We start from the raw sequence: 16,074 nt of genomic DNA, 5'->3' as shown, positions 1-16,074 counted from the left end.
CTATAGGGGGCAGTTATACTTACTCATCAGCAGGAAAACAGGGGCAGCTTCAAGGTCCCTGTATTCCATACAATATTTGCCATGCCTGCCAGAAAGCAACTACATAGGGGCCCACATTAACTTCTCCCTCACCAAGAATCCGACAGCACAAATTCTGCAGTAGAACGTTCAGAGACTTTTGGTCTGGAACTGCCATGGCTAAGTCTCATTTAGCTTTCGCCACCCGACAGGGTTGCCAGGTCTAAATTTTCAAAACCAGCCAAACTCAGCTACGAAACCAGCCCAAAACTAGCCAAGAGGCACTTCGAAAGTAGCCCAAAAATAGCACAATATGTGCAATGAAAAAAAAGTCTAAAAACAAATGAATATATGGGAAAATACACTTTTTTCAAATTTTCACGGTTTTGCATTTTTATTTTTTCCAGGAAGCAAACTGACAGATTCGCCCATCATCAGAGGGGGGGCCCAGGAGGTATAGGGGCCCCATAAGGCCCTAATTCATATACAATTTCAATAAATATTGGTAAAACCGGTCAACCTTTAGAGATATTGGTGGCCAACAGATTTTTGCACCAAAATTGAGGAAAGTCACCGGAAAATGTTAGAATGGGATGGGAGACTGGAGTACAGAGCCCAAAATCTGGTAACTCCAGACTTCTCAGTCAGTCCCATTGCATGCTGGGTATTGTCTTACATTAAGCTTGGCAAATTGTTAAACAAAAACTACATTACCCAACATGCATTAGAAGACTGGCTTGGCACATTAGGGGAAGAAAAAAATTTGGCTGGTTTCCAAAGTACAAAAAGTCCCAAAGGCCCAAAAAATAGCCCAAATCCGTACCTTGGCTAGTTTTCAGAACCCGCCTGGGCTTTAAATTAGTAGCCTAATTTGGCTAGAAAGTCACCAACCTGGCAACTCTGCTGGTCAGGATCTGTCCCTCTCAGCTTGCACGCCTCGGATAAACACCCACACTCGGACTGGGCAGCTCGGCTCCCCTTGTACCTCTCCAGAGCATCCTCTGCAGCAGCCAGTCTTCACAGCCGCCCTCATCCATACCCGGCACCCCTCCTGTTCTAGCCCTGGCCCTGAACTTATATTTTGCTTTTCGCAGCTACATATCAGAGAAAGCATCTTACCTCAGGATGTAAAAAAGGGATGCAGGTAAAAATGATGGCTGATCCCAATGTTATTAATAGGGAAAAAAGATAAATGTATAGGAAGCCCGGTATTTTTTTTCCAGAAAAGGTGGCAACCCTAGACGCAGGCAGCCAGCTTCTTTCTCATATTCCTCCATAGTATCGGCCTTCTTGGTGTTAAACCTCCCGCTACATGTTGGGTAATTAGAGGAGGGAGAGGCTAATGCTATGCCAACAGATTCAAAAACAAGCGTCCTATGCCCACATTATAGTAGGCTAATGGTAAGCTGCGCGTTCTATGAAAGGATTTAAGTGTGTCAGCTTCATATTCTATAATATTGGAAGAGGTGACATATATACAGTATATTACATGTATGGGGCTGTGTTTATTATGACTGTACCACACGCATTAAAGGGCTCTCACAATTAAAGGGAACCACAATAATGTACATACAGTATGACAGGAGAATATCCTTTTTATAACAAGGACAAGTCCAGGGGAGGGGGCAAGTGCCCCTCCTTGCCCCTATCTGCGGATACCCATGTTATTATGTGTTGTAAAAAAACAGCAGAATAATTTGCCAGGCATTTCTGTGTAAAAAAACTGCATAAAATAGCGTAATTTTGTAACACACTTTTTCTTTGAGCAACATCCGCCAGAAGTTACAAAGGTCTGAAGCAGTTTAATTTAACAGCAGAAAATCTGGCGTTCGCATGGTGTAAAATAAAACATAGCTTGATATATTCACTATTAATTTTACACAGTTTTTTTGAGCAAATTTAGTTATACACAGCATAATAAATAGGCCCCTAGGTCTCTAAATTACGGGCACATAGAGAGAGACAAAGGTCAGTAACACATTGGGGAGGGGCAGGTCCAGACTGGGATTCAAAATGGCCACTGGTATTTCAAGTACACAGAGGCCCAAACAGCCCCCCACCAGCCCACTACATAGTGACAGCCCCTCTGTCATGTGAAATTTGGGGACCTATTTATTACGCTGTGCATAACAAAATTTGCAGAAAAACCACTGTAAAAAGCGGTTTAAAATAAATGGTGAATGTTTCAAGCTGTTTCATGCCTTATTTTACATTTGAATGGGGCTCATAGTTTTTTTTAAAAAAGGGGCCCCCTCCCCAGGAACTACTATCCAATGAGGAAGCCTCCCACCTGAGCACTGCCAAGCAAGCATTTGTACACTTGGGAGTGCCTCAGCAACTTTATAGACACACTTGTCCCTGGGAGACAGGGGAGGGGGTATGCTAGCCAGGGATCCTGCCCAACCATCCCTATCCTTATTTTATTTAATCTCACCACCCTACCTAGCCGTATGTTTTTGGATTGTGGGGGAGCACTCAGAGGAAACCCACACAAGCACAGGGAGAACATACAACTCCTTACAGAAAGGGCCCAGGTTGGAATTGAACCCAGTACTCCCAGATGCAAAACACAATTCTACCCACTGCACCCTACTCATATACTGTGCTCTGGTAATCTCATCCTCTCTACAGCCTTGACATTTTTGTGGATTTGCAACAACCGGAGACCACTTGAGCTCTGTGGAACTTGGGAACCTGTGACATAAGAACTTACATAATAAAAGGGTGTTACCATGTCGAGAGCATATAGATATCTCTTCACTGCACAGACAAACAAAGAACTGCCCAAATAACCAATTAGATGGTTCTTTTTCAAGGTCAAGGTAGTATTACCAAGGGTAGCTTGAGAACAAAATCCATCCAACTCAGGGGGGATCCTGGGGGAATCTGCATACAAAGAATTTTGTTCTCTCTCAACATCATCATGATAATGTCACATGACACCTTCAATGCTGCTTTACTGTTGCCTCAACAGCTCAGACAGATTTACTGTTGCATGAACAGTTCTGGGACTGAGAGATTCCCAAAATGCAGTCTTGGGGAAGCCTATTTATCAAAGTTCGAAATTGTGAATTTTAGAGTTTTTTTTTATTTGAAAGAACTTGAAATTGTACCAAACGGGATTATGTGCTGCATGATATGAAGCATTTAAATTTAAAAAACACAATCAAATGGGAAAAAAACTGAAATACATCTGGCTGGGAGCAGAGAGACACAGATTATGTCATGATTTTTATGCTGGTGTTTTTATTTCTAAATTACACTGTTTACACTGCAAATAATTCATCCTACGAAATAAAATTTCATTCCTAAACCAGCAAGTGTATTTTTTTTAGTTGTAATAATGGTGTGTAGGCAGCCATCTCAGGTCATTTTGACTGGTCATGTGCTTTCAGAAAGAGCCAGTGCTGCACTATGGAACTGCTTTCTGTTTCTCCTACTCAATGTAACTGAATGAGTCGCAGTGGGACATGGAGTGCTAGTGCGCCACAACACCTCTCAAATCCTTAGACAGGCAAAATCAGTATGTTTTATCTGAATTAAAATGAATATTAAAGGGTAAAATTGAAGCTACTCCTGATCCTTGCAGGGTAGATAGATTCCCAGTTTCCCCTTTTTTGTCAGTGTTTTTAAAGCAGCAGTCTCTTATGCAGGGGATATAAGCACTATACATATCCATCTTGCCACTAGCCATAGGCAAAGAAATTCCTTGGCATTTTGTTTATTTATTAAGTACTACTAGCAGATTGGATCATCATAAAAACTAGAACAGCGTCCTTTACTCACCTACCTGCCACAGATATTAAATTCTAGAGCATTTACTGTCAGGGACCTAACTGCCAGCACAGTAATTGTTCTTTCTTCTATGATATGCCCTGTGTATATGGGGCATAAGCAGAGAGGTATGCTCAACGTGTCTGGGTAAGTAAGGGGTTAAGTAGCCTCCCCAAACACAAAATCACCTTCTGCCCAGTATGAGATCCGTTATCAGGAAACAGTATGAGATCTGTTATCCAGAGAAAGTTCTGAATTACAGCCATAGACTCCATTTTATCCAAATAAACCAAATTTTTAAAAATGATTACCTTTTTCTCTGTAGTTATAAAACAGTACATTGTACTTGATCCCAACTAAGATATAACGAATCCTTATTGGAAGCAAAACCAGCCTATTGGGTTTATTTCATGTTTACATGATTTTCTAGTAGACAAGGTATAAAGATCCAAGTTACAGAAAGATCTGTTATTTAGGAAACACCAGTACTGGAGCATTCTGTATAACAGGCAACGCAGAAGCATGCCTCACTGTAGTCGAACACGAACTTGTGATGTTTTAGGCAGGGAGAATGTGTACACATGGATCCAAAGGTAATGCACCATTTGGCATGTTGTGCAGAATCAAGTCATTTTGTTTGCTTCAGTACAACAGATACACAGTCCACTCAGGATAAATAAGTAACATAAAAAAACTTTCACACCCAAAACCAGCAACAAATAGTAGGACAATTTTCCTATGCAGGCATTTTCCTGTGACTTTAAGGGGCAGATTTATCAAGGGTCGAAATTCCAAGTTTTTTTTATGGTCAAAACTGTCGAATTCGACTAGGGAGTTATCCAAATTTGATTCGAGTTTTTAAAAAAAATCTAAATAGATTTTCAAGATTTATCATACTCTGGCCCTTTAAGAACTCCAATTCGACTATTCGTCACATAAATCCTGCCGAATTGCTGTATAAGTCAATGGGAGAGGTCCAGGGATCAATTTGGTGATGTTTGCAGCCTTCCTGACATTCAAGTTTTTTTCAGAGAAATAACTTGAATCAAGCTTTTTAAACCCAAATCTGATTCGTTTGGAATCTGATTTGAGTTTTCGGGTTGATCCTATTAACCAGAGTTTAAAACATTCAATTTTTATAATAAATTTTGAATTTCAAGTTCATGGGAGTTTATGGGAGTTTAAAAAAACTCATGTGAATTTGAAATTCGACCCTTGATAAATCTGCCCTAAGTACGTTATAGAATGGCTAATTCTAAGCAAATTTTCAATTGACCCTCATTTTTTCTTTTTTATAGTTTTTACATTTTTTGCCTTCTTCTGTCAAATGGAAGGTCACTGACCCCATCTAATAAAACAATGCACTCAAAGGCTACACATGTATTTTTATTGTTACTTTTCATTACTCATCTTTCTATTTAGACCCTCTCCTATTGATATTTGTCTCTTACTCAAATCAGTGCATGGTTACTAGGGTCATTTGGACCCTAGCAACCAGTTTGCTGAAATTGCAAATTGGAGAGCTGCCGAATAAAAAAAACTACATAACTCAAAAAACACAAATAATAAAAAATGAAAACCAACTAAAAATCGTCTCAGAATATCACTCTGTATATCATGCTAAGGGGGTTATTTACTAAACTCCGAATGCAAAAATCACGAAATGTGTGATTTTTTTTATAAAATCAGACTTTTAAAAAAATCATGATTTTTTCGGAATATATTAAACTCAGAGGATGAAAAAGTCTGAATCTGAAAATCTGGCAAAATGTAATAATAAATAAGCGGGAAAAAACTTGAGCGGATTTGATCTGAGTTTGTAGCAGAAAATAATGAGATAAATTCGGATAAATAACCCCCGAAAAGTTAAATCAAAGGCGGACAACCCATTTTAACTTTGGAAATACAGCATTTTTCATAAACACATTTTAAAACTCATCAGTCAATCCCCACTGGACCCCCCTAAACTTCCTGAGCACCCCAACAGTTGCAGGGTTTGCTTCCTCTATATCCTTTGAAAGTTTACAAACTGTGCAAACTTTTTGCAATCTAAGCTCTGTGACTGTTTTTAACAGAGAATGCCACCAATTCGTGCCCCAACAAATAAAACACAGGATATGGGGAAATTTAATTAATTTTTAATTTACAGCAGAAAGAATATAAAGCATTCAGAAAACATTTTCCATAGTTTAAGGGCAATTCAAAACATTTTGCATGGTTCCAGCAGCTGAATTCTTCAACGGTTCCATTGATTTCAGTGATGTTTTACATGCACAATTACAAAAATAAAACTTACAAAAAAAGAGACATCTATACTAGCTTTACATGCAAGCCTTGGGGACTCCCGTTGGCGCCAACTACTGTGTGGAACTGCCGTTAAGCGTGCAACCATGTAGGGATTTCACGTTATATTCTTTATTTCTCTCACACAGTACAGATGGTTGTTTTTTTTTAATGTTCACATCAGAAGCAAAAAATAAAACAATGAGAGACAGGATAAGGTTTAACAGTTACATTATATGACAGACTCCTGGCACTTGGGAATTGTCACATATACCATCCAAGTAAACTGTGTACATGTATGTATCTTACATTCATATCCAAAATTCACAGTCGTGGGTAGGTCTATCACAAATGTTGGCTTTATCACTGACATTCTTCATGTGACCGGAACGATGCCTCTCATGACATACAACAGGTCTCATGACTGCTTTTTTTCTTAAATTCAGTGACTTAAAAGGCCCTGCATGTTACAGATTTAGAGAACATATGGACATACTGCACAACATAAACCTTTTTAATACAAATATACAGCGGATACCGCATTAAAACTGAGACCAGTACTCTTGCCAGGGTGAGAAGTAGGTACATTCCTCATGAAAAAATGGAATATAAATTTACATTGCTAGATAACAAAATTCCAAAATCTGTGCTAATGTCAATACATAAGAGCAGTGTCGCTTATTCCAAAAAAAGGCTTTTCCTCTCCCGGTTCCTCGTCAAACACATAGTAAAATACATTCTTCTCTCGGAACACTCAATGTTCCGTCAAAAAAGAGCAGTATAGAATTTTTTATTTTTTAAAATGTACAGACTATTCATAACGGTGCATTGTGCGTGATCGTGTGAGCAGTATATAACCTATACATCAATGTTTGTTTCTTTTTCTTCCTATCTGTACATATCATGTGAAAGAAAATGAACAGTTTTCTTTTAAAAAAGGCAACAAGAGTACTGACCTCAGTATTATCAAACCTTCGTCTGTAGCAACCTCCGAAAAAGTTTCTTACATATGCACATTGTTTTATAGTTTACATTTTACGTCTCAGTATATAAAAAAAAAATTATACAGTAGAAACTGCACAGTAGAGTAGAGGGGAAATCGCTAATAACCCTGACTGGTACCGTCTCCCCCTACAATCACTTATCAGGCCGACTGTATCGTAAAAGCTCAACGCAAGCCTGCTTTAATACTGTACCACGCATATTGTCTGATTTATTCCATTCAGATATCAGATTATACGATCACTTTGGCTTATTTCTGTGTGGAAATAATTTAATACCATGAGTTCCCTACAAGACCAGTTTGCATTTTTTATTTACTTATTTTTTTTTTTTTTTAAGATTTTAACACTTTTATTTATTTTTTTATGTGCAATTATTTGACATTTTCTAACTTCCAGCGGGGAGATATGAAAATGTGAAACATATTTTTTCTACTTTCAGACTATTTCATTTTTTTTTCTTAAATTTTTTTTATATGATTTATTTCTATGTGTTCTTTACTGGAGTGAGCATATGGTTTTAAAGTTATATACTTTTTTAATTATTTTTTTTTTTTTTAAATGAGTATCTGCTTTGCAAATGCAACTTAACTGTAAGCGATATAGCATTCACATTACTTGGCACCATTGGCGAAGAAAAAAAAAGATAGAAAGGAAAAACGAATGAAATGAAATATTTTGGTAGCTATAAATCAAATGTAAACATATCTTTTTTTTAAATAATGTTATGCGGCTTTTTTTCTAAGTCTAAATACTGTAGCTCTTTTTTTTTGCAGATTAATCATGCTTTAGCAACATGTTCTTCTAAAGAACATTTAAAATAAAATATTCTTATCGTGAAATAAAATGTTGTTTCATTTTACAGACCATAGCCACTAATGCTTTGCTTTTTTTCATTTCTTTTGTGTTCGTAAGTTCATGCACAGATTTGTTTTAAATCTATATACAGTATATACAAACAGTACATCCACACCTTTGAATTCATTCCAGCAAACTATACAAATATTAATGTCCTCCAGCCATGTTATTGACCCACACTGAAATAAGCTTTCTCTTTCAAGAATAAACTATTTCTTTAAAATTTCCGTTCCAACCTTATATATACAAATTTTGCTCCGATTTGAGATGAGATAGCCTAAATAGAATCTTAACTGGCCAGCACGCAGCACCACATTGATTCTGAGGTGGTAAAATGTTCAGGCAATGTAAATGCAACCCTTTTGGGGAACTACTTGGATGCCAGAGCGTTACCCAGCACACCATTGCAAAGTGTTTGGGTCTTTACGGGTGCTCTGTTATTTTTATTAACTATGAAATAGGCTTATAGGTATATGGACTATAATTATCATTGAATCTGCTATCGAGAAAAGAAAAAACTTAGAAAAATAAAACAGACAACATTTATAGCAGCGTCTTCCTGCTTACTTCAGCGTATATCTTCATTTACAATTGTGCATTATAATTTATTCATCAAAATACATATTTGTGTCCACCTTTTAAGAAGAGGAGATTTCAGAACACTACAGGAGACATGGACACCTTTCGGTCCTCTCTTAGTGGCATAGGTGTGGAGGACAATGATTTATTCTGCAAATAGATTCTTTCGAGGATTTCAATCTAAAAGAGTGTAAGCATACTTACCATACTATGCACCATTTTGCGATGTGACTCTATTTCGCACAAGAGATACTACCTGCCAAACATGTAGCTCGCTTAAAAGCAACATGTTTCGCCTACATAATGTTTGCATCGACCTTGGCAAATATATAGTGGGTTTTGCACAAAATATAACGCATATATGCATAGATATGTTTATATACAATACTGGGTGACAGGCAGGTTGTTGCCCATTAGAAACCATTCAGGGAAGTAAAGTCAGACAGAGAAGGCTACCATTGTGTCTGGTAAATATGTGTTCCTCCTCATAATACTGGGCACCTAAACCACATAGAAAGCATAACACATTTTAAGAAAAATCTAGAATTACGGGACATATGTTTGCTAAACATATGTTATTTTGCTACAGCCTAAGCGTTAAGATATCTAATTATAGATATGCATATATATTGCATATTTTATATGGGATATGCATCGAGGAGAAGAGGCACCTCCAGTAATGACGATTAAAGCGTAGGAAAAACATTAAAAGGATATGATCCAAACTCTCCATTGTCCTCCTGACCTCAGGTTTTCCATGGGCTTAGTTCCTTGGGAGTGATTGTTGGCTCTGGGTTAAACATTCATGTGTTGCTTGTGCATTTCCACCTTTCCTCAATATATTTTTATATATATTTATATATCATTAGTATTTTTTCTTTTTTTTGGTATAATATTTGTACAGTTCCACACGTTGTTTGAAATCAGCCCTATGTGATTCACACAGCTCCCAATTTAGAGATTGGAGCTACTTTCAAACTCTTCCTGGCGCCATTTTGTTTCCCACAATTCAACAGAAGATTAAATTTCAAGATGTCTTGCTGAACAAAGCAAAATTTGTCCATGAAAGTGCAAATGCAATGACCAAAAGATTACTGTTAAAATCCTGCAGGTGATCTGTCGAAAACTGCAGTGTTTTTTTTTTCTTTTAATAATTATTATTTTGTTGCATGTCTCTGCTAAAAACAGAAAATGAGAACAGTCTGAAAAGCACTGTCACATTGCTAAGGGACGTTGCTTTGCAGCTTCAAGTTCCTTGGCCTTTTTCAATTCTTTCGCTCTGAAAATGAAAAAGAACAAAAGAACTATTATTTCAATATCGCCACTTACAAGAAGGTATATAATACACAGATTATTTTGAATGACACTCATTGTCCCTTCATGTACAAGAACTTGCTTTTTGGGTTTAAAAAGAATGTTTCTTGGGATTATACGTGCCCAAAAACTATTTATTTTTTTTTAACCAAAAGAACAGAATTTAGCAATCAGAAATGATAAGTATTTAGCTTTACTAGGTATCATTATACTCATTGTTTTAGAAACCTTGTGAAAACATTAAGACACCGAGGCATATTATTATAGTCGGGGATACTATGCATGATATTTGCAGTTTTTTTTATTATGACGCAACATTTGGCTTTATTTGGCTATATATGTTCTGCATAAACAATGCATTTTAACCTGTGCCTGAAAATGCAATTGACTTGTGCCAAGTCTCCGTTCTTCTAACTTCTTCGCCTAAAGGGGAAGTGGAAAACTAAGCAACATCAATGACATTATGATTTGCTTCTGTCTCAGTGTATAGAAGTAGGTATGGACTGGACAGGGCATTGGGGCTTTTGGGTCATTTACATCCTCATTGTTGTTCAGTTTTAAAAGTGTCTACTAAATAAGGTGAGTAAAGCCAATGCCAGATGTTGTGTTTCCTCCACCGATACGTTCGCTCCAAATACTGCCCTTGCCTTAGACCACTTATGCCTGCTACTGTCCTGTACCATGTGGATTTTGGCCTGAAAGAATTCCCGCAAGCATTTGTAATTTGAAATCCGCACTGACAGGCAGATATCGTTGAAGTCAGTCTGTGAAGGCACAGGTGGTATTGGGTGGTAATTGGTGAAGAAAATGCCACATCTGACATAAGCCTAATAGGTGGGGGATATTACTCCCCTTCTATATTAAATATGAAAGATTCACAAACCTTAAACCAATACAAATATGTCTTGTGGGATTCTATATAGAGAGGGAGAAAGAAACCTGCATATAAAGAAATGGGGCGAGGTAATAATCTGGGTAAACTGAAGAACTCAATGGAAAAACATATTATAAAGTCAATTAAATAGCTTCATAATTGCGCTTTACAGTTGAGTTGCTAATGGATTCATGCTTATGAGATATGTGCAAGGTAACAGTCATTATTGTTCATTTAATAATGCAATAGTGCAATGTGCAAAGCAAGTGCATGGTTTTTTTTATCCCCCAATACAGCAATTTCCCCCGAGCATACTTAGCAGGTACATGCTAAACAGTGTGTGCCACAACTTGTGTGTAGTATACTAAAGTATTTGTTGGTCACTAATTAGCATTTATGCTGTTTTTCCATGCATGTATTGCACCTATTATCTGGAGCTACCTGTTGCTAAACACAGCTTCATATATTTAACCTTATTTAACCGTAATATAATAAACATTTCAGTTATTTTGGTTATTTTATCACTGTTCCATAACTTTGTTTGTCTGTGCATAAAGCTGACCATGACCAATAAGATATTTTGAAGTCATTAGTTAAGCATCTCATTGGCTTGGTCTTGCCAACAGTCTGATCACATTAGGGCAGTGGTTTCCAAACTGTGGAGCTGGCTGTGCAGCAGTGGCTATGGGCTCATCCTGTGTAGTCCAGTTAGGGTGAAAATTGGGGAGAATGGACATGTACTCTCCTAAATACACCTGAAAGTCCAGCTTGAAGGTCAGTTAGGGTGAGCTTTGGGGTAAGTATGTATTTGGTGTCTCAGATATTCTTTAAACTAGGAATTAATACACAGTTTATTTTATATATGTTTGATCTTCAAGTGGGACTTTTACTGCATTAAGGGCACATGTAGACACTTTTGCTAAGGACCAGATTTAAAGCTCATTGCAGTCCTCACCCAAAGGATTTTTTCAGCCAATCTAATTAAAGCTGAGCTGTGACTAGATGTCATTTTGTCTTCATTCATGAGCCAATACACTACCAACTCCAACAGGAATGGCCAAGTTGCCAAACAAAATAGCCCCTGCATAGCCAGCTTACTATACTGTATTTGCAGCTTTATAGTACCTACAGACAAACAGACTTATATAAAAAATACAATCAGTATTTTGTTCATATATTGCTTATTAAAGGTATATCACATACTTCCATATTAACCCCCACTTGTAATTCTAATGGAGACAAACTGTCTATACTGGATAATACTTTTCTTGACCTTATCAGATGTCTACTGTTTAATGGTTATAATTATGCGTTTCCCAGTATATTTTTACTTTACTAATTAATAATCTTTGTTAGAATCAGATTTACAAGCGTAAACAAAAATAAAACAGCAAAAAAGTGTTAGTAATTTACAATGGTTTGCACTGAGCATATGTCCCCAGGCTATGAATAAGGAAATATGGTTAAAAACAAAAAAATCTTCTTCGTTTCTCAAAGATTCTCAAAAACTGTACCCATGCAATAGAAGTCCTCACTATTGATAAGCCCTTCATCCTGAGAATTAAAATTGCGGTCACTATGGTTTTTCAGTGTAGAACCCTGTACTAATAGATATTAGGGGCAGATGTATTAAGGGTCGAATTGAAAATTTGAATTTTCATATTTTTTTATGGTCAAAACTGTCAAATTTGGAATTATCCAAACTCGATTAGAGTTTTTAAAAAAATTCAAATTCGATTTTCGAAATTTATCAAACTCTGGCCCTTTAAGAATTCAAATTAGACTATTCACCACCTAAAACCTGCCGAATTAATGTATAAGTCAATGGGAGAGGTCTAGTGACCAATTTGGAGATGTTTGTAGCCTTCCTGACATTCGAGTTTTTTTTCAGAGAAAAACTCAAATTGAGTTTTGTCAAATTCAAATCTAATTTGATTCGAGTTTTTGGGTCGGCAAAATTAGTCAGAATTTTAGATATTCGATTTTTTTTTTAAATAACTCCCCAGTCGAATTTCAAGTATATTCAAATTTAAGGGAGTTTAAAAAACTCAAATGAATTAAAAATTCAACCTTTGATAAATGTGCCTCCCCATGTCTTCTACTTTTTTTGACCAAAAAATAATATGTATGTATTTCTTCAAAAATAATATCACATGGAAGAAACTGAGAATGCATGAGACCTAACCATCTGTGGAGTACAAATAAAATTAACTAAATTCAGGTACCACCTTCCACAAAGTTCACTTTTTAAGTTCTATTTCCCTGATTAAGCAATATTGTTTCCTGGAATACAAGACAAGAAAGATAAATAAGTATATCCAGCATTAAAGAGAGCATGCACTGAGCTAGTGGGTAAAGTGCCATATATAGCTGCATTATATGTGCTAGTGAAGGTTGTGTGAGGTTGGTTTGGTATTAGTTGGAGGCACAGATAGATGCTGGTTTGTTCCTCAAGAAGGGGTTAAGGAGGGGTGAATCGAGTAGAGAAATGTAGTATAGAAATATCTTGTAGTTAGAGTGTTGTTTACACTTGTACTCCAACTTGTATCTTATCATAGCTGGTGTAAGTTAATAACTAAAACGTAGTCCAAATGTTTACATTTTCAAGGTTTTGGAATCTGCTATACCTGAAATACTAAAATATTTTCTGTAATACAACAGATTTTTAAATTTCTAAGCTTCCTATCCAAGGACATGGCTTCTTGTTCCAATCTTTCTTATTCTCCTTGATTTTGTCATTCAGAGGATACTAAACAATAAATGTTTTGCTTGCAGGATGAATTGTAACTGGCATTTTTTTGTGGTTTATAGGAAGATTTGGCACCCATCAAAAGAGGCGCAGTGTGACACTGCATCTCCATCATTAAGGTAGAAAAAAGGTGGGAGACCTACACTAACTTTTAAATAAAGCATCCACTCAAAAATAGCTGGAAAAATGCTGCAAAATATGGGAAAACAATTGCTGATACTATCCACATAGTCAGGGGTTGAGCTTCTGAGAATAAACTATTAAGGGCAGCTTAGAGGGAGCGCTCTAATATGAAAATTGCAAATCATAATACTACGAGTTTGTTCCAGCATGGCTTTATGCGTAACAGATCGTGCCAGACTAATTTAATGACTTGTTATGAGAAAGTGAGCAGGAACCTTGACTCTGGGATGGCAGTGGATGTAATCTACTTGGACTTTGCTAAAGCTTTTGATACAGTACCACACAGAAGGTACTGGCACATATAGAGATACGCTAATGGTGGAGCTCACCCAAAGCATGCAGCCTCTCCTCGCCGGTCGCAGCTCTCACAGGATTTCGCCAACTTCCCATCGAAGACTCCAACTTTTGCAAAATAGATGTGCGCTGACCGACACATCAACAGGAGGCGCAGGTATTATTAACAATGTGATTTTATTAAGACACAATGTGACATTAAATTAGTAGTGGGTGTGCAAAAACGGATGCGTTTTGTGCCTCGAAATGTGAAATTAGTTTTTGCACACCCACTACTAATTTAATGTCACATTGTGTGTCTTAATAAAGCTGCAATGTTAATAATGTGTCAGTCAGCGCTCATAGCGGACATCTATTCCACACAGAAGGTTACTGGCTAAATTAAGGAATATTGGCCTGCAACATAGCATTTGTACTTGGATAGAGAACTAGCTGATTAAAGAATGAAAGATAGATTAAGAATGGTGGTAAATGGAACATTTTCTAATTGGACCAGTGTTGTTAGTGGAGTACCACATGGGTCTGTACTTGGTCCTTTTCTTTTCAACTTGTTTATTAATGATCTGGAGGTGGGCATTGAAAGTACCATTTCTATTTTTGTTGATGATACAAAAGTTTGCAGAACTATAAGTTCAATGCAGGATGTTGCAGAATGACTGCACTAGATTGGAAACTGGGCAGCAAACTGGAAAATGAGGTTCAATGTTGATAAATGCAAGTTGGCATTGTGTTGGGGTTTCCTTAATTGAGAAAGATCTAGGGGTTTTTGTAGAACACCTGCAGTATACAGTTCAGTTTTGGGCTCCAGCTCTGAAGAAGGATATGTATAAGCTGGAGAGAGTGCAGAGACGTGCAATTAAGCTGGTTAGGGGGATGAAAGATTTAAATTATGAGTGTAGATTGTCAAGGTTGGGTTTGTTCTCTCTAGAGCAAAGATGTTTAAGAGGGGACACGATTAATCTTTAAAAGTACATTAGAGGGCATTATAGACAGCTTGCAGGAAATATATTTTTCCATAGAAAAGACCAGAGGCCATCCCTTTAGACTAGATGAAAATAACTTTCATTTGAAGCAGCGTAGGTGGTTTTTCACAGTGAGGACAGTGAGGTTGTGGAATGCGCTGCTGGATGATGTTGTGAGGGCTAATTCTGTTAATGTCTTTAAGAGAGGTTTGGATGATTTCTTGGACAAGCATAATATCCAAGGCTATAGCAATACTAAAATCTACAATTACAATGTACATATTGTTATATATAGTCATAGTGAGTGAGTGTGTGTATATATGTGTGCTGGGTTACATTTGGAGGGGTTGAACTTGATGGACTTTGATCTTTTTTTCAACCCAACGTAACTATGTAACTATGAAAAAGGCAGAAAACTCTCAATGGTAAAATAGTTTGAACAAAACTAGACACATTTGTTGGAAAATCTTTCAAGATTCTACTCCACGTTGTAAAATTCCTAGAATACAACATACCTCACAGCAGATGGTAGAAGACATTTACTCTCTCCCTTATCATTTCATGACCAAACAAGAATACCCCTATTAACCACTGTTCTTTTGACTATAGCACCCCATACCCCATGGGTCTTCTACTCCTCAGGCTGTCTCCAGCACAATATATTTTATATGTTCCAAATAAACAGTCCTGCCACTGACTCCCCATAGCTTTCAGAATCAAATGTATATATTTTATTAAAAAAGACCAAATCTTCCACAGTATAAATACTTTAAAATAATGGCAGAACTGTATAAATAATAATAAATATAGAGGGAGATTCCTGGAAGGTGGAGTGGCACAGGTATAAGATCCCTTATCTGGAAACCTGTTATCCCAAAAGCTCCAAAATAAGGAAAGGCCATATTCCATAGACTCCTTTTTAATCAAATAATTCAGATTTTTTTAGAATGATACCCTCTTTCTCTGCAATAAAAAAACAGTACCTTCTACTTGAACCAAACTAAGATATAATTAATGCTTATTTGAGGCAAAACATTCTTACTGGGTTTAATGAATGTTTATATGATATTTTAGTTAACTTAAGGTATGGAGATTCAAATTATGGAAAGACATATCTAAAAAAAACGCAGGTCTCGAGCATTCTGGATAACAGGTCCTATACCTTTACAAAATGTTTTCTGCTCT

The 16,074-nt window shown here is 36.8% G+C and overlaps 1 protein-coding gene across 16 annotated transcripts in view; it reads right to left on the bottom strand.

The window, feature by feature from the left end:
* Window positions 1-5,915: 5,915 nt before the first annotated feature.
* Window positions 5,916-16,074, bottom strand: part of LOC108696619 (calmodulin-binding transcription activator 1) — a 1,211,516-nt gene continuing 1,201,357 nt past the window's right edge. For 15 of the 16 annotated variants that reach the window (XM_041569427.1, XM_041569428.1, XM_041569425.1 and 12 more), the window contains one exon: window positions 5,916-9,792. In XM_041569427.1, coding sequence (XP_041425361.1) covers window positions 9,729-9,792 — 64 coding nt within the window. In that variant the 3' untranslated portion in view covers window positions 5,916-9,728. Of the gene's footprint in view, window positions 9,793-10,710; window positions 10,767-16,074 lie in introns of all 16 variants that reach the window. The other variant, XM_041569436.1, reaches the window with a different exon arrangement.

Source organism: Xenopus laevis, chromosome 7L, assembly GCF_017654675.1.
Source record: "Xenopus laevis strain J_2021 chromosome 7L, Xenopus_laevis_v10.1, whole genome shotgun sequence".
Lineage (NCBI taxonomy): Eukaryota > Metazoa > Chordata > Amphibia > Anura > Pipidae > Xenopus > Xenopus laevis.
The sequence above is the reverse complement of the archived record's forward strand: the minus strand, read 5'-3'. Positions and strand labels throughout refer to the sequence as shown.